Genomic DNA, 17888 nt, shown 5'->3' with positions numbered 1-17888 from the left:
ATGGAGATCTATGCAGTGCACGTGTATCAAGTACGTTTCCTGAAATCCTCCCAGGAAGGCGACTTTCATGAAACTGGTTCTAATAAAAAGGATGAAGACAAGGAAGTGCAGGATAGGATTTTTTTTCTTTATAGATCAGGAAAATGACTCAAAGAGAGTAATGGCTTCTCATTTTCTGCCCTTTAAAAATAATACAAATATCACTTCTTTAGGAATCTAATACACTGGCTTCACTTTCAAAATGCATCATTTTATTTTTCTCATAAGGCAGTCATACATTATAACCTTTCAGCATGCGACAGTCACATCATTTCTTCAGTAAGCCCTAGGACTTCCATGAGTGTTCCCGGAGCTCACAGCCAGAGCAGTCAAATATTAAAGCTTTCTCCACAGCCACACGTTCCTTTGATGTTTGGGTTATTGAAAACAAACTCACTGGATAACTTATCTTCAACATAGTCCATTTCTGTTCCTAAAAGTGTCAGTTGTGCTTTCTTCTCGATGAACACTCTGACTCCTGGGGGGAGAAGAAAACAAGTGTCACATAAATAAAACCTGCAGAGTAACCACTCACAAAAGTCAAACAGGAAGCTTCTGGATCAGTCCCACTATTTCCTTTAAGGGATTTAGTGCTCAGTTTCCTGTCTGTCCCTTCTTTTCCAACCAATAACCTAAGTCAAACACAATGACACTGGCTAGACTGTTGTATATAAGCCAATCCCATGACAATTCTATGCAAAACTAGAATTTGCTTTGCACTTCACTCCTTTTTCCAATATGCAATATGAAGGAAATGAGTATACTCTCGGTGAGACTTCTCTAAAGACAAAGTCCAGAAAATGTGCGAGAACTCTGCAATGACGTCTGTACACATGACACAATGGCAAGCCTAGAGGCACACAAGGACTGTGATACACTGGGCTGGTTTCATAAGACCAACCAGTGCACCGCACCCGTTTTGTGCTGCTTAGGGGCCGGAAAACTGGTAACAACCTAACTCCCTAGTAATTACGCAGGTAGAAGTTGGTATCTTCGTAAATATAATCAGCTGAAGAAAGCTTTCCAGGGTGCCTGGGTGGCTCAGTGGTTAAGCATCTGACTTTAGTTCAGGTCATGATCTCGCAGTTCATGAAAACGAGACCGCATCAGGCTCTGTGCTGACAGCTCAGAGCCTGGGACCTGCTTTGGATTCTGTGTCTCCCTCTCTCTCTGCCCCTCCCCTGCTTGCACGCTCTAAGATAAATAAACATTCAAAAAATTTTTTTTAAAAAACCCAAAACTTAAAAAAATAATAAAATAAAAAAGAGAAAGCTTTCCTTCTTATAAGAAACTTAGTAATTACTCATATATAAACTACACATAATTATTAGAACTCCTCTTCTTAAAAATGAAAACATTTAAGGGGCGCCTGGGTGGCGCAGTCGGTTAAGCGTCCGACTTCAGCCAGGTCACGATCTCACGGTCTGTGAGTTCGAGCCCCGCGTCAGACTCTGGGCTGATGGCTCAGAGCCTGGAGCCTGTTTCCGATTCTGTGTCTCCCTCTCTCTCTCTGCCCCTCCCCCGTTCATGCTCTGTCTCTCTCTGTCCCAAAAAATAAAATAAACGTTGAAAAAAAAAAAATTAAAAAAAAAAAAAAAAAGAAAACATTTAAGATGTTTAATGTATTGATCTAAAAAACAACATACTGGGCCACCTGGGTGGCTCAGTCGGTTATGTTCGACTCTTGATTCTGACTCAGGTCATGATCCCAGGGTGGTGGGATCGAGCCCTGTGTTGGGCATGAAGCCTGCTTAAGATTCTGTCTCTCCCCCTCTCCCCCACTCGCTCTTTCTCTAAAATAAAAGAAAAAATAAAAACTACGTATTAACAAAAATAGGTAGTTTTTTGTTTTCAATAGGTTTTATCAGATTCTTGGGTTGGGGCAGGAGGCAGGACATAATTAAAGCACTGACATTTTAAATAAAAATGAAAAATACAGATTCCTCAAAAGCATGAGATGACATTACTTATTTGGTACAGACGTCAAACTGCTGCTTCACACACGATGCGTGGTTCAGTATGAAGTTTAATCATTTTAAAACCTTTCTGCACACAGTGCTTATTTTTTGTAACTGAAATAAACACACAAATGATAATCCGTCAGTTACTAAGAGCACAGCCTCTGGAGTGAATCTGATTAGGTTCAACTTTTCACTAGGCCACTTAATTAGCGGAGAGACCTGAAGCCAGCTATGTAACCTCTCCATGCCTCAGTTTCTTCATCTGTAAAATGGGGCACGACATGGTACCATTCTCACTCAGCTGCTGTGTATGAATCACTTAATACATGAAAGGCCATCAAACCAGATACACTGAGCACCACATACGCATTCCTACTATCATCTTGACTCTTCCTGCCGTTCAAGGTTAAAGATTTGACGCCCAGTTTGCTTAAAACTCACCGTCTTGAACAACTTCTTCATCAGAATCTCCTTTTGTCTTTGTATATTCTAGAGTGTAAGAAAGGCCATTACAACCCCTGGTTCGGACACCAACTTTCAGACCTACCTGAAAAAGCATTGTAAATAAGACTTAAGTTTTAAAGTAGTACATATTAAACAATTACATTCATAAAAACCCTGGCTGGTTGACCCTGTATGTTTCTTCGTAAGCTCAAAGATAAATACTAGATTTCTGGCTATAAAACATCCCTTTAGGAAGCGGACCAGGGGGAACATGCACTTAAAAAATTTAACTACTTAACAAACATCACCGCAACACTAGTGGGGATCCTAAAATAAAAAAAACAATCATGTGCAAAGAAAACAGTACAGAGGGGTCAAAACTCCAAAAAGCCAGTCACTATCACTCTACAAAAAATATCTCCTATGGTTTTCCCATTTTTCTTCCAGTCCTCGTCATATATACATGCACTCGAAACACAGGTTTTATTACAGCAGGAATAAAAGTCTTATTGTCTGCTTTGTTTCTGCCACGTAAGACGTCATCTTTCCGTGTGATCAGCCTTCACAACTATCATTTGCATGTAATGCCTCGGTAATCCACTGTACCACAGTAAGCTGTGCCCCACCCGGGGCGCGCACTCACCACCCCACGATCAAGAGTCACATGCTCTACTGACCGAGCCAGCCAGGTGCCTCTTAAAAGAAGAGTTTTAATTCTAAACATGAAGATTTTTTTTTTTTTTTTAAAGGAAAAAGAAAAGTATCTGATGGCAGAGACGGCTACCTACAAATTCTCGATTGTTTGTGCCCCACCTCACTGCAGGAGATGCTCTCAGGAACTTTCTGTGTGGCTAGGTTCACCGAGGCTCACAGGCTGTCACCTGGCGATCACCCTGCCTCTACACGGGGCCTTAACTCTAAGGCAGACCTGTGTACACATTCTCGAGTACCAGAAATCAGAAGATTGCAGCCAACACAGACGTAAGAAGTTTAAACGGTGACCAAACCGCACTTTTAAAATACCAATGTCTATCTTAATGTGACTGCCTCACAACACCTACCAAATTCCTGCTTTTTCATTGAAGTGTATGGTAAAACCATCACCATACAAAGGAGGATTTCAGCCAGCAGACCCTGATTCTCTCAAAAGCAGCGATGTGCACTTGCTTCAGGAAAACAGGGAGTAGGAAAGACGTGTGGCAAAGAGTGGGGCTTACAATGTTGGGGTGCCTGGGAGTCTGGACAGCTGAAGCATTCAGACAGCAGAGTGTGTCCTTATACCCTTACACAACACGGAGACAGAACTGTGCTCTTATTCACTTTCAGAGTGAGAGCTGACAGAACACGGGAGGGAGTGTCCCGTACTGGGCACCATCAATAAACCATCTAGCTCAAATTCAGAGGCACATGTCCTAAGTATGGGTTTAAGCTAGCTTTTATCTTTGTCAATAAGAGGCCTCAAGCAAGCAGGAAGGGCTACTACTAGGAACGAATACAGACGCTTATAGAATACATGAAAATACAGCTGTAGGTACCTGGAGTCTGGAAAAGGGATTGCCTGTGCCCTCAGCGACTCCAACGAAGTATGCGTTCCATCCTTTTCACGTCACTATGAACAAACATCCCTCAAATCTACACAGCTAAGTTCGTGGTCCATTTGGTCATCGATCTATCAATGGAGCTGGAATACTGATATATGCATGCAGTAACTCTTAGGAGGACCATCCAGAACTTCATTCAATTGTAAGGTAGATCGCACAACAGAAGCTAGAAACCACTCTGTAGTCTAATTACTCAATATTAATAGTCTAGTACTTGGATGTGATTTATGGTACTCCACAGGCAATCAACAATGCACTAAGATGAAGGTGAGGCACACACCCCCTACTGCACAATTCTGCGTCTAGAACAGGCTATGGAGGTGCACTACACCATGCTTACAGGCTTAGCCCTCTAAGCAATGGGCCTAGCACGTTACAGACACGAAATGTTTGCTGCGTGATGGTTGTGGCAGCACTGGATGTAAACAACCCCAAAGACCGTTAGTATGGGCGGTTGGCTAAATACATAAAACCTGTTCGATAAAACACACTAATAGATGCAACCATTAAAAAGAATGAGGTGGGTCTTCCTGTAAGGACACAGAAAGAACCTCAAGCTATTATTATTAAGGACAAAAAGTCAAGTGTAACCACAGCATGTATGGAATGCTTTTATCTAAGTATGAAGAGATATACACACAAACAAGCACAGGCATAGTCTAGGTCAGTAGTCCCCATCAGAGAATCATTATTGGTTGTTACAACTAAGGAGTGGGGCAGTGCCACGGGTACCTATGTGCAGAGGCCCAGGATACTACTGAACATCCTGCATTCCACCTCCAACAAAGAATTATCTGGCCCAAAACATCAACTGTGCAGAGGCTGAGAAACCCCTTTAATTTAACAGATTAAAAATGTACAGATTGTGTTGGGAAAGACAATGGGAGGTAGCCCCTTAGAAGGATGAATGACAATCAAGAGTCTGGGGTCAAAAAATGATGTCTTCTCCATTTAATACCTTGTTATGAAATAATTTTGTTTTTTTTAAAAACCTTGAGTATACCTTTACTCTTTTTTTTTTAACATACTTAATTTTTTTTAATTTATATCCAAATTAGTTAGCATATAGTGCAACAAGGATTTCAGTAGATTCCTTAGTGCCCCTTACCCATTTAGTCCATCCCCCCTCCCACAACCCCTCTAGTCAGAATCTGTTTGTTCTCCATATTTATGAGTCTCTTCTGTTTTGTCCCCCTCCTTGTTTTTATATTATTTTTGTTTCCCTTATGTTCATCTCTTTTGCCTCTTAAAGTCCTCATATGAGTGAAGTCACATGATATTTGTCTTTCTCTGACTAATTTCACTTAGCGTAACACCCTCCAGTTCCATCCATGTAGTTGCAAATGGCAAGATTTCATTCTTTCTGATTGCCGAGTAATACTCCATTGTATATATATACCACATCTTCTAATCCATTCATCCATCGATGGACATTTGGGCTTTCTCCATACTTTGGCTATTGTTGATAGTGCTGGAGTGTAGCTTTACTCTTTAAATGAAAATCCCTAACCAATGAAAACATACTGTTTATCACAAGATAAATTCATTGTGAAAACAGGACTTCAATTTTTTTAGTAAATATTCAACTGATTGGTTTTACTTACGTGTTCAGGCTTATCTTTAAGAAGCTGTTTTATCTTGTTTACTGCTGAAGGTGTCTGAAAAAAGAACAAGTTATTAAGTTTTTAGCTGCAAAACTTGCTTTTTTAAGCCTTATAGTTCCCTAGCCTTTGAGACTATTCAAGTCTATCTTCAGCAAATTCATGTGACAAATTTATATTCCACTCTTGCCCAAGTACTTTATGGCTTTTATAAACAAACATATGAACTCTCAATTCAAAGCATTTTATTTTTACTTAAAAAAATTTTTTTTAATGTTTATTTTTGCCAGAGAGACAGAACGTGAGTGGGAGGGGCAGAGAGAGGAAGACACAGAATCCAAAGCAGGTTCCAGGGTCTGAGCTGTCAGCACACAGCCCGATGTAGGGCTTGAACTCATGAGCTGTGAGATTATGACCTGAGCCGAAGTCAGACGCTTAACCGACTGAGCCACCCAGGAGACTCTGTTTTGATTTTTAAAATACCTTCTAGCAACATCCTTTGAGTCTTGCTCCCCCCCGCCAAGGTCAGCTCCCTGTCATTAGCGCTGGTACTCTCTACTTACATCACAAATGTAATTTTTCCAAGGAGCATCTATTTTGTGCTGCTACTACATGCTCAGCACAAGTACAATTCCCAACACAGAGATCAGGTGCTCAACAGTCAATGAGTGACTCAAGGAATCACGGGGGAAGCCGATCTTCAGGCGGTTTTTCTGTTGATTATTATTAACTCTATTGCTTTTTTTGCTTACCCCTAATCTATGTCAAACTCGTCAAAATGCATACAGGAAACAGTGATACCAGCATCAACCCAGAGTGTGCCTCGGTACAGTCCTGCCACATGGTCCCACAGATACTAAATGTGGCTTAAAACAACATCTCAGGATATCCGGACAAACAGAAATAAGCTAGTCAACTACAGAAGCAAGCACAGGGAGGCATTTTTCAGGAGTAATGTTGGTTAATCTAGCCCATTTGTCCTCAAGATGGATCAGCATCATCAACCCCGCTTTCTCGGGAAGTGCAATTTTCCAACATTTACCAAACTGGTACTCTTGGATCCTATCTGCTTTTTCACGGTGCTGTCAGGGACAAAGTCTGTTCCAGGGCATCCCTGCTCCACTTCTTGGCTGTGTCCCAGCCTGTGACTTGGCTTAAATGGGGAGAAGAGACCCTCCTCCTCAGGACTGTTGTGAGGATTCAATAAACGAGCTCACGAAGTACACTCTGAGCAGTGCCAGGCACAAACAGCTCAATATAAACCAGCCCTTATCACAATGAGGAGAGTATATTAGTGAAGACATCATGTCCTTCCTACTTTGTTTTATTAGCTCCTCAGCTGGCAACGCTGTGCTGGTCCTCCAGTTTTTTGTACTGGCATCTTACTGGTTTGTGAAATCCCAGGGAGTGGATATTATGACCTATGACTCGGAAGCAACTGTAGCCAAAACCCAAGCCCGTGCTGAGGGAACAGACCCAAAGGATGGCCCCAAAGCGTGCTCTTCTGGCCTGCCTGGAGGGGGCTCAGCCAGGTAAGGATGTTGAAGCAGAGTCTGGACCCAATTTAGAAAGGCCATGAAACCAATTTAGAAAATTGAGACTAGTATTTTTTAAAAACACAAACTAGGGGCGCCTGGGTGGCTCGGTTGGTTAAGCATCTGACTTTAGCTAAGGTCATGATCTCACAGCTCCTGAGTTTGAGCCCTGTGTTGAGCTCTCTGCTGTCAGGGCAGAGCCCAATAGGTAAAAAAAAAAGAAAAATCACCACCAGTCGGTGTTCTATTAAAAAGCCTTTTCCCGGGGTGCCTGGGTGGCGCAGTCGGTTAAGCGTCCGACTTCAGCCAGGTCACGATCTCGCGGTCCGTGAGTTCGAGCCCCGCGTCAGGCTCTGGGCTGATGGCTCGGAACCTGGAGCCTGTTTCCGATTCTGTGTCTCCCTCTCTCTCTGCCCCTCCCCCGTTCATGCTCTGTCTCTCTCTGTCCCAAAAATAAAAATAAAAAATGTTGAAAAAAAAAAAAAAAAAAAAGCCTTTTCCCACAATTCTACCAGAACAGGAGCCAAGCGGTGTGACAAAAGCAGACAACAGTACGCAGGGGGAAGAAGGAGGAAATGGAAAAGAGAATTTTGTGGTTTTTTTTCTCTTGATATTATGGCATATCAACCTCAAACAGTTACAGAAATATTTCTGAAAAGATGTTTAAAAACGCTCATTTGTCCTTCTCAACAACTGCCAGTAAAAACTAGCTTCCGTAATTTTCATGGTCATACTTCCCACATTGAGTCTTGAATCGAACTACTGTCCTTAATCTAACTACTGTCAAAGAGCAAAGGATTTCCAATAGGTGAAAAACAAACAGACAAACAAAACCCCAGGCAGGGCCATGGAAAAATATCCATTTCAAGTATAACTTGCCCTGTGATGCTGGGAAGTCAAAGATGAGGAGCGTTCACCATTCACCCCTCCATGACCAAAACAAAGTAGACAGGGAGGGTATCAACACTACTCTGTCAGCAGCCTCTTGTGGTTTTTATCTCCAAGTGATGATTAAATCGCCTAACTTGGCTTTCCAAAATGATGTATTTTCTTCTTTTCTCAACTCTTAGTAGGAAACACTTAGACACAGTAAGTAAAAACAATTCTTGGACTGGTCTCCCTATCCCAAAGCGGCTGACTTCACGCCTTGTACTGTTAAGGGAAAAGTAACTGGTGTGCCTGGGAAACGTCATAATAGGAGCCACACCAAGTCTTAATGTTCCTGTGTCAGGCCAAAACCAAACATATTCCGTTGCGAGGAGTGTTATTAATGATGGAAACCCAGCTGAGTACTTATTTAAGGGAAAGATATGGATCTTACAACTTGCTGAGAAATTTGATTTTCAGAACAAGTCAGAATGACTAACCGGGAACATGTGGCACTTAAAAAAAATGCTAGTTCTTTTTTTTTTTTTTTTTTTTTTTTTTTAATTTATTTTTGGGACAGAGAGAGACAGAGCATGAACGGGGGAGGGGCAGAGAGAGAGGGAGACACAGAGTCGGAAACAGGCTCCAGGCTCCGAGCCATCGGCCCAGAGCCTGACGCGGGGCTCAAACTCACGGACCGCGAGATCGTGACCTGGCTGAAGTCGGACGCTTAACCGACTGCGCCACCCAGGCGCCCCAAAAAATGCTAGTTCTTAAAGGTACTTTCTGTATCTTGGGGCCAGGCAGAAGCTGAGGATCACGCTGGGTTCTTTGTCTATTTGCATACACTAGCACCTCTGCCATAAGTAAACTCAATCTGGCAAACAGTGCGAGAACTTCAGCTAAACAACACGCTCCAGGCCTGGTAGCCTTCCAATTTCCAAGCACTCCCCCCAAACAACTAAGACACCTATACTTTTCCAAGGAAAGTATAATATACCTTAATTTAGGCATAATTAAGGACTTATTCACCTGAGATTTGACCAATGAATTAAAATTTAAGATTCCAGGGGCGTCTGGGTGGCTCAGTCGGTTGAGCAACCAACTTCGGCTCAGGTCATGATCTCACGGTTCATGGGTTTGAGCCCCACATCAGGCTCTGTGCCTAACACTTGCTCAGAGCCTGGAGCCTGCTTCCGATTCCATGTCTCCTTCTCTCTCTGCCCCTCCCCCGCTCACGCTCTGTCTCGCTCTGTCTCACTCTGTCTCTCAAACATAAATAAATGTAAAAAAAAAAAAAAAAAAAAAATTAAGATTCCTGGGATGCCTGGGTGGCTTGGTCAGTTAAGTGTCTGACTTCGGATCAGGTCATGATCTCCTGGTTGTTGTTTGTGAGTTCGAGCCCTGCATCGTCTCTGCACTGACAGTGTGGAGTCTGCCTGGGATTCTCTCTCTCTGCCCCTCTCTCCCCTCAAATAAATAAATAAACTTAAAACAAAATTAAGATTCTTGAAACTTGATTAAATACAAAGATAGTTTTTAATCTACTCATATGTATACCACAGAACAAGACAAAAGGCCCTTAAAAAAAGATTTCAGTCTGTTTTTGTAGCAGAAACTTTTCATTCGCAACACTGTATTTCCTTAATTCCCCATGCAATTTTAGTATTTTGCTGTTCAAGAAAATTAAAACCAGAGCTAACTCCAGGATTTCGTATACTAAACACGCACCAACAACTACAACCTATTTTAATTTCATTATAAATACGGCATTTTAATGTTTAGAAGATGGTAACTAGCAGCCAATGAACAAGTCACAGTACATTTTAACTCGTTCTTTAACAGCTAGGGGTGGCATTATAGTGTTTTCCCTTTTGTCTTTTCCTATTCATCTCTTTGTATTATGTAGCCCACATTTTAAAAGTTTAACATGTCTCTCATTTAATACATGGTAATAAACATGTTATTAACGATTTACTAAGTACGTTCCAGGTGCTTAATGGTTTACATGCATCATCTTATTCTCACAATTCTGTGATTTAGGTAGTAAAGACTAAATAATTTGCACAGAGACAGTAAGTTAAAGAACGAAGAGTTATGACTCCCAAACTTAAAAAAAAAAAAAAGTATTATTTACAGTGACTACACCAACTGAATGTACTCACCAACTCCATCTACTCTAATTTATTTAACCAATCTCTCATTGTTACACATTTAGGCTACTTCCAATGGTTTACTTGGAGAATACCCTTAAATGGCCTAAATACAGAAATCTTACTGCTTGGTCACTGTTCCGAAGGACTTCTGGTACTTGTCCTTCAATGAATTAACAGCTCCTTACTGGGACTCTAGTATCACATTGTTTCCTAGCCCTTCTCAACCAGGTGCCACCGGAAAGTTAAGTCTTAAGGTACCCACTGAACATAATGAATTAACTTCTCTGTGCGCATGAAGAATGATGCTGGCTGTGTACCATTACTCTCTTACAGCTTTGCTTGAGTTTTATGCACAGCTGTAGGTACACCCCTCATCCTAAATTATGGTTACATTAATTCTGATTTGTAGAATGATGGAAATAAAAGCCTCTGCCAGCAGGGCAGTGTTAAATCTTCAAGTTCTTTTGTCATTTTTCACTCTGCCTCCTGCAAACTCAATTTCAACCGTCAGTTCCTGGATATGTAGAGTAGGGACAGCATCCTCTTTGGATGTGCCTCTGAAGATGTCCAAAGGTACTCACTTTCATGCGGTGGGGTGGAGTCTTAAAACATTCAATCAAGGAACCATCTCTGGTTTGCACCAAAGTGTTTAAGGCAGCCTATCACCAGATGAGGCCTTTTGTTCCAGTAACCCACCAATCCTCTCCTGGATTAACATCAGTTAATGTAGATAATTTGGAAGCATGGAACCATGTTTTCATTTCATCAATTCCTTTTCCTAGCCTTTTGATGACCTCTGGTAGGCTGCACAGGTACAGCACTTTAACAAGTTTGTGCCATGTCAAATTCCTGATGTGAAGTTTATACATCTAGGTAGGGCTGATCTCTTCCTCCTCATTTTACTGAAATCTCTAGTTTCATTTGCTTTCATCCACATTCACTCATTAGCCCTTTGATCACCTCCCTGCTTCTGCACTTAAAATATTTGCAAGGGACTTAAAATATCTGCTGGGACTTAAAATATTTTTTGCAAAAACACTAGAAAACTAACAAACAGCAATACATGCATGCCATAATGTCTGGAGACTAGGGAACATATGCTAGGATTAAAATGACTGCATCAGGTGGAAAGCAGCAAGGACCTTTGTCTTTAGCACCAGCTAAGATCACAGGGAAAGAAACTTAAAAAGTCACCCAGACAGTTAAACAGGCTAAGTTCAGACAATGGACTTTGGCAAGTTAATCAGAACACTTGATCAGATGCCAACAACAGAGCCCTGCTGAAATAAGACATGACACGGTAAGGAGCTGCTACAATCCTGTTAGCAGAATTAGCCTGGTAAGTGGTAACAGGTAATGAAGCAGGAGCAAGTAAGTGTAGAGAGCTCAGGTCTGAGAATGTATGATGTCATTATTCCTACTAATTCCTAAGGGTGGCCAAGGCCTGGCCCACAACTGTGTCCCTGGAGGGTGGGAAACTGTGTAGCACATTCATCTCTTATACTGAAACAAAGGCGGTCTTTAATGTCAGCTGAATGACAAGGAGCAAAAGGGAATGACTTAGAGATTTTGAACGAGCAAGCAGTGATATGCTAAATGATGGACTTCTCTTTCTGGCTCTACCATTACCAGTGGTAGAATTCTTTTCAATTCTGAGTACTATGTTTTTTGTTTTTTTAATGTTTATTTTGAGAGAGAGAGCGCGTGAGCAGGGGAGGGGCAGACAGAGGGAGACACAGAATCCGAAGAAGGCTCCAAGCTCTGAGCTGTCAGCACAGAGCCCGATGCAGGGCTCCAACCCACCAGCCACTGACATCATGAGCTGAACTGAAGTCGGAGGCTTAACCAACTGAGCCACCCAGGTGCCCCAATTCTGAGTACTTGTGAACTGAGACCAAAAGACACAAAGTATGACTCGTGTCTTCTAGTATAACTTGTTGTGATTTCAAGACCTTGGAAAATTCTAAGCTCAGATAATGATATCTTCCAGACATGAAAACAGGCAGGTGGTACAGAAAATAGTAATACAGAATAATCGGGATAACCTCTGTACAGGCTGAAAACAATGAACCATTATAAAAGTGAATTCTCCTGCCTCATCACAACTTTCTTCTGTTTTGCTACAACTAGTTTTCTGGCAACAGGCTTTCTTATAGCATTAGCTTGAATGGAATCTAGGATTCCTTTAGAGAATCTACTTTCCCACCCTCTAGGTGGTGAATGCTTGCACAAAGGCTTCTCCTTCATCTCTTGATGGGTGTGTGAGAAGTTATGCTGATCATAGGTTTTCCCATAAAATTCAACTCTTTCAAAATGGCAAACACAAGTGACTGCTTAACGGACATGGGAGTTTTCTCGGGGTGAAATGTTTTGGAACGAGATACAGGTGATGGTTGCACAACACTTGGTACTAAATGCCATTGAATTGTACATTTTAAAGTGGTTAATGTTGAGTTTTCCCTAGGCTAAAAAGAAAAAAAAAAAAAAACAACTGCACAGTGCACCAGGGATCCCGTATATGCATGGTAAGCCCTGCGGTGAGCATCTGCGGTATGGACTCTGGTGCCCTCCGAGTGTGTTTGACCTTTCACCTAGAAAACGCTCACCCAGGGTAGAGATTTTTATACTTCTTTGTCCTTTGTGAGAGCCGACCGCGGCGGAGGCCTGCTGGAGGCACACAGGGTGTTTCAAAAAGCCTCCCCTCCCCGACCCCAGGAAGAAACCCTTTGTGCGCTGCAGCCTTGATCTCGGCGAGGAGTGGGCTTTGTTGAAGCTGCGCTCTCACGTAGCTCGCCGCGCTCGCCCGGAGGTCCCCCGGCGAGCTACCGCCCTCCCGGCGCACCTCGAGGGCAGGGGTCGCGGTTCCCTCCCCCAAACTCCCTGGAGTGCCGGGCGCCGAGCTCTGAAAGGCCCGAGACGCACGCACAGTCGCGCTCCTGGGCTCGCGGCGAGCTGCCCCGGCCTGCCTGGGACTCGCGCACACGCGGCGTTCCCCAACCTCCGCAGGCGGCGGCGCGCGGCCTGCTGGGAAACGTAGTTCCGGGGGCGCCAGGCTCCCGTGAAGCAGCCCCGCCCGGGCTTGTTTATCTCTCCAGCCGGGGCAAGGCGGGCGAGGCGGGCAAGGCGGCGACGCGGCGGCCGCGGAGCGCGCCCGGAGCCCTGCCGCCGTGACCTCCTCGAGAGGGCGGAGGTGAACCAATGTCACCCGCCCGACCGAGCGCCCCGGCCACTCACCAGGGTGAGGGCGGCCCGAGTGGGCTGCAGCTTCCTCTTGCTCACAGCCCGGACAGTGGCCCGGACTAACGAAGCCGACATCCTCGCCGTCCCGGCGCCCCGGTGCCTCGGGCCGGAACTCGGCCACCTCAGCCTCTCTCCATGGACACAGCGGCCGCATTGACGCCACAAGCTCCGGCGCACGGCGCCCCAGGCCCCGCCCCGCGCGAGCCCGCCCCCGCCGCCGCCATTGGGCGGGCCGTGTGAGTGACGGACAGAGGGCGGGGCGCGGAGCTCCGGCCATGGGCACGTGACTTGATAGGCGCAAGGGCCTGGGGGCAAGGTTGTCTGCAAGGACGGCCTCCGCGCTACGTGGGGAGTGGGGCTGGGGCGCGCAGAACGCCTGCACTTGTGGACTCTGGAGGCGTGTCGCTCCACGACCTGCCCCTGGGCAAGATGCGGCGTCACTCCTTAAGAACGCTGAGCCACGAGCGCTGGTGCTCTCCAAAGCAGAAGGGTTCCGAGGCGCAGGTACACACGTTGGTCTTCTTTTTGGTTCAGCCAGGCAGTTCTTAAGAGCATGGACTTAACCGCAGAATCGCGCAATAAACAACCCAAATACTCACCAGGCTACCTCCTCACCGCGGGCTGTACCGCACCGGATGTTGGAAGATGGTGCTAATGCAAGTTTCGCTTTTAGGTGCTGACTTTGGAACGCCGACCAACCCGAAGATGTGATTGGACAGATCTGTCAACATTCATAGCGAGAACCATTCCCTAAGATTGGTTGAACGCCTGTCAGACCTTGTAGTGGCTGCTCAGGGCCTCCTGCCTTTTAATTCTCCAAGTACACCTAAGCTTTAGGCATTATACCAGGCATGCACTCACAGGAAGCCTGGTCAATGGAGGGTCCAGGAAAGAATGAGAGATCCTGGAGAACAGAAGTGCTGCAGGGTTAGCAGTAGGGGGGAGGAGGAGAACATAAAGGATGGGTGGCTTTTCTCGTGGAAGTGCTAGAGGTAGAGGGGGAAAGTAGGATCTGTGGAATGGTGATGGCGAGGAAAGATTCTTGCTCAGTGTTTTGTTGTGAAAAGAACTAATCAGTGTGTTTTAGAGCCCAATTTATCTTTCATCCCCTAGAGCCTATAGGTTTGGATGGTTCAGAATTCCCTTAGGTAGTTCTATCTCCCTGCTACTGAAATAGAACTGCACGACAGCAAGAGAATGGTTATCTTTGCCTCTAAGCCCTCTAAGCACAAAAGAAGCAGTGAGATTAGGCGATGGTAGTATGGTGGGTTTGTATCTTGGCTTCCTCTCCCTAGCTCGGTGATTTGGGAGGGGGTATTTTCCTTCTTGTGCCCTTCCTCTTACTGATGCTATGAAGACTAAATGGAAAGCCCTTAGAAGATTGTATGGCACCTAAGTACTAGAAACTCAATAAAGGTTGCTAGTTATTCATGGATAAAGATGTCAGATACTGTGAAACCGTGGAACCACAGCGGTGGATACACATGCCATCCCACATTTGTCTAAACCCATAGAACGTGTCACACCAAGAATGAATCCTAATGTAAACAACGGACTTTGGGCGATAATGTTGTGTCCACATAGGCTGTCAGTTCTAACAAATACCCGACCCTGGTGCAGGATGTGGATAGTGGAGGGTTTTGGCTTGTGTGGGGACAGGGGTATCTGGGAATTCTGTACTTTCCATTGTTTTGTTGTGAACCTAAAACTGCTCTGAAAAATAGTGTTAATAAAACGTAAAAAAAAAAAAGCCATGTATCATTCTTAATTATTGAAGTATCATTATGCAGTCATGTAGCACGTTACAGGTTTCAAAAGCACCCTCGAGGGGCGCCTGGGTGGCTCCGTCGGTTAAGCACCGACTTCGGCTCAGGTCATGATCTCACGGTTCGTGAGTTCGAGCCAGGCGTCTGGCTCTGTGCTGACAGCTGGGAGCCTGGAGCCTGCTTCGGATTCTGTGTCTCCCTCTTTCTCTGCCCCTCCCCTGCTCATGCTGTCTCTCTCTCAAAAAAATAAACATTAAAAAAAAATTTAAAGCACCCTCGAGCACATAGTCTCATAGCAGCCTCACCGTTTTTTTTAGGCAGGTGCATTGGCATAGCTAGTTTAAAAATGATGCATAAACTCTGGCCTTTTAGTAGGGTGTGCCAGAAAGTATTTTTAAAATCTAGTTCTAAATGTTCTGGTTCAAGATCCCATGTATGCTTGATTCGTTCATCTATTTAATACACACTACTCAGTTTTGTTTTAACTTGACTGGCTGTTTTGCATGTGAGTGGTAAGTCCCATAATCTAGTTGTTCGTGGGTCAGGCATACCTAATGTTATTTGAAACTGGTGTAGGTGGCTGAGCTAACCTGGCGTTAGAAGAAAGCTTTCATGACTGTATAAGAAATATGTGAGCGCCCTTATCTCAGGGCAGCAGCTGCCCTGGGGTGTCAGAAGGCGGTCGTAGTTAACTGCTGAAGGAGTTGGCAAGCTGGAACCACATTTAGATTCCCACCAGTAGGAAGAACTTAAAATAGGGAAATGTTTAACACTGTGCACTTTGGCCCTTAGTTTCAGGGTTCTAGACGTTAAAGTGTTTTCCTAGTAAGGCCTCCCTGGAGCATCACTGCTCTGTGAAAGGGCAGATATGCTTTCCATTTTGCAGGCAAGGAAACTGAACTGTGCAGAGAGGCTACGGGGATTGCCACAGTCTGCTGGAAAACTGGCAGAGCCAGACCCTAATTAAGTCTAGAATTCCACCCGGTGAAATGCGCTGAATTCTTGACGGCTGCTGTGTAAACACACCTGCTTTCAAAGAAAAAAGTACTGAGCGCATCTTCACGGTTTTATCGGAGTTTTGTTGAATTCTATTTTCTTGTCAACAAATTTCTTTTTTTTTGCCTGTAACACTACGAACCCTTTTGACCTTCCTACCCAGGATTTTTTCCACTCAGGAACTTTTTTTTTTTTTTAAATAAAACCATTTGTGAAACACATTTGAAAATGAAAAGTATACTGAAGTCATGTCAGAACATTTTAGTAACATCTCAGAAAGTGCGCACACTGTTGATATGTACGCACTGAGCAAGGGATTAAAACATGTAGACTGGGGCTGGAAGAATAGAGTTCATCTTCCTGTTTGTTCCCGAGAGGAGGAGGAAAGGAGAAGTGGGCTAGTGGAGCCTTCGTGGAGCCTGCTGAGAAACAGGCCAGCTGCGCCTCAATGGTAACTGCGCCCCAGGGGCTGGCCTCAGCGTGGGGCAGATGCGGCTGTCCCCTGGCTGGGGCGCTGAGAAGGGGCTGTGACCAGGCCCACGCCAAGGGAGCAAAGAACCTAGGGTCATCCATTCTCCAGGGCTGGTAAACACTGGTCACTGTCCCGTTGATCCAGTGTGAGGGACTGAAATCTAGCACAGGAATTAGAATAAAATGTAGGAAGCTTTTTAACATTCTCAAAAGGATATAAGAAAACATGGTTTCCATAAAGAGGAAGATAATTAAAATTGAGAGGAAAGGGAAGGTGGCTGAAATAAGCTGAAGACAATTATAAATGAAATGACAAAATCCACATGAGAAACAGCAAACAGCAGAATGACACCAAAAATCCAGTCACTCACGTGGAGATTAAATTTGAAAAGTGTTCCTAGCATGGAGAAAGAGGAATACTGAAAAAAAGACAAAAGCATTTTTGAGAAAAAAAAAAAAAAAATTAAGAACACACGTTCCCAAGATGGAAAAAACCCAACCATCAAAAAACCATGGGATTTGCTTTGGTTTCAGACAAAAGTCACTGACACAAAACTTATAGGGATAAACAAACACTGGAGCATCCAAGCAAAAAAATAAAACCTACCAGGAAACAAAAATTAGGCCGGTCTCTGATTTCCGCTATCATGCCAGAAGACCACATCACTAAGCTTTCCAAAGAAGGTGTGACGAGAAGTGTGTGTCCGGTCAAGCTCACTTTCAAGTTGAAGGCAAGAGAAATCAGAAGAGGAGCAGCTGAGGAAAGTCACGGGGAGCAGCTTCGGCCCAGGGTACATAATTCATGCTTTACTTCAGGAGTTTGGGTTTGTTAAAGCTGAGTAAGGAACGATTGCTGATCCTACCACAACTTGCCCAGATTCTGTAGTTCCTCGCGATAGGATTCTTCCTTAACTGGAATATGTCTTCCGGTAGGTGAAAAGAAGGGCTCACAGATGTCTTATTTTCTGAGCCCTCTCCTACCTGGGAACGCTTGCCCAGCAAACACCCTCTCTGTTTCCATCCCCCCAAGTCTGTGCCTCTCCTCTGCGCGTTCCCAGAGCTTGGCGCACAGTGGGGCCGATGACCAGCAGCTGGCATGAGCACAAGGAGAGGGGGCGCCAGATGAAGAGGAGCAGTTCTGTACTGCCCTCCCTCCCCATCTGGTTTCCTCACGACATTAGGACTCTCGCTAGAAAGGAATGTGGATAAAA

At 44.4% G+C, this 17888-nt stretch overlaps 1 protein-coding gene and 1 long non-coding RNA gene across 2 annotated transcripts; one reads left to right on the top strand and one right to left on the bottom strand.

The window, feature by feature from the left end:
* Nucleotides 1–229: 229 nt before the first annotated feature.
* On the bottom strand, nucleotides 230–13639 carry ISCA1 (iron-sulfur cluster assembly 1). The gene is made up of 4 exons (XM_058695552.1): nucleotides 13439–13639; nucleotides 5650–5703; nucleotides 2442–2547; nucleotides 230–517 (listed from the first exon to the last, which is right to left on the bottom strand). The coding sequence occupies exons 1-4, from the start codon at nucleotides 13517–13519 to the stop codon at nucleotides 369–371; spliced, it is 390 nt and encodes a 129-aa protein (XP_058551535.1). The 5' UTR covers nucleotides 13520–13639; the 3' UTR covers nucleotides 230–368.
* An 89-nt stretch (nucleotides 13640–13728) lies between these two features.
* Nucleotides 13729–14976, top strand: LOC131491983 (uncharacterized). Its single transcript, XR_009251760.1, has 2 exons — nucleotides 13729–13948; nucleotides 14118–14976. It is a non-coding gene; the product is annotated as an uncharacterized LOC131491983 (long non-coding RNA).
* The last annotated feature ends 2912 nt before the right edge of the window (nucleotides 14977–17888 follow it).

The sequence above is a fragment of the Neofelis nebulosa genome, chromosome 12 (genome assembly GCF_028018385.1).
Source record: "Neofelis nebulosa isolate mNeoNeb1 chromosome 12, mNeoNeb1.pri, whole genome shotgun sequence".
Lineage (NCBI taxonomy): Eukaryota > Metazoa > Chordata > Mammalia > Carnivora > Felidae > Neofelis > Neofelis nebulosa.
The sequence above is the reverse complement of the archived record's forward strand: the minus strand, read 5'-3'. Positions and strand labels throughout refer to the sequence as shown.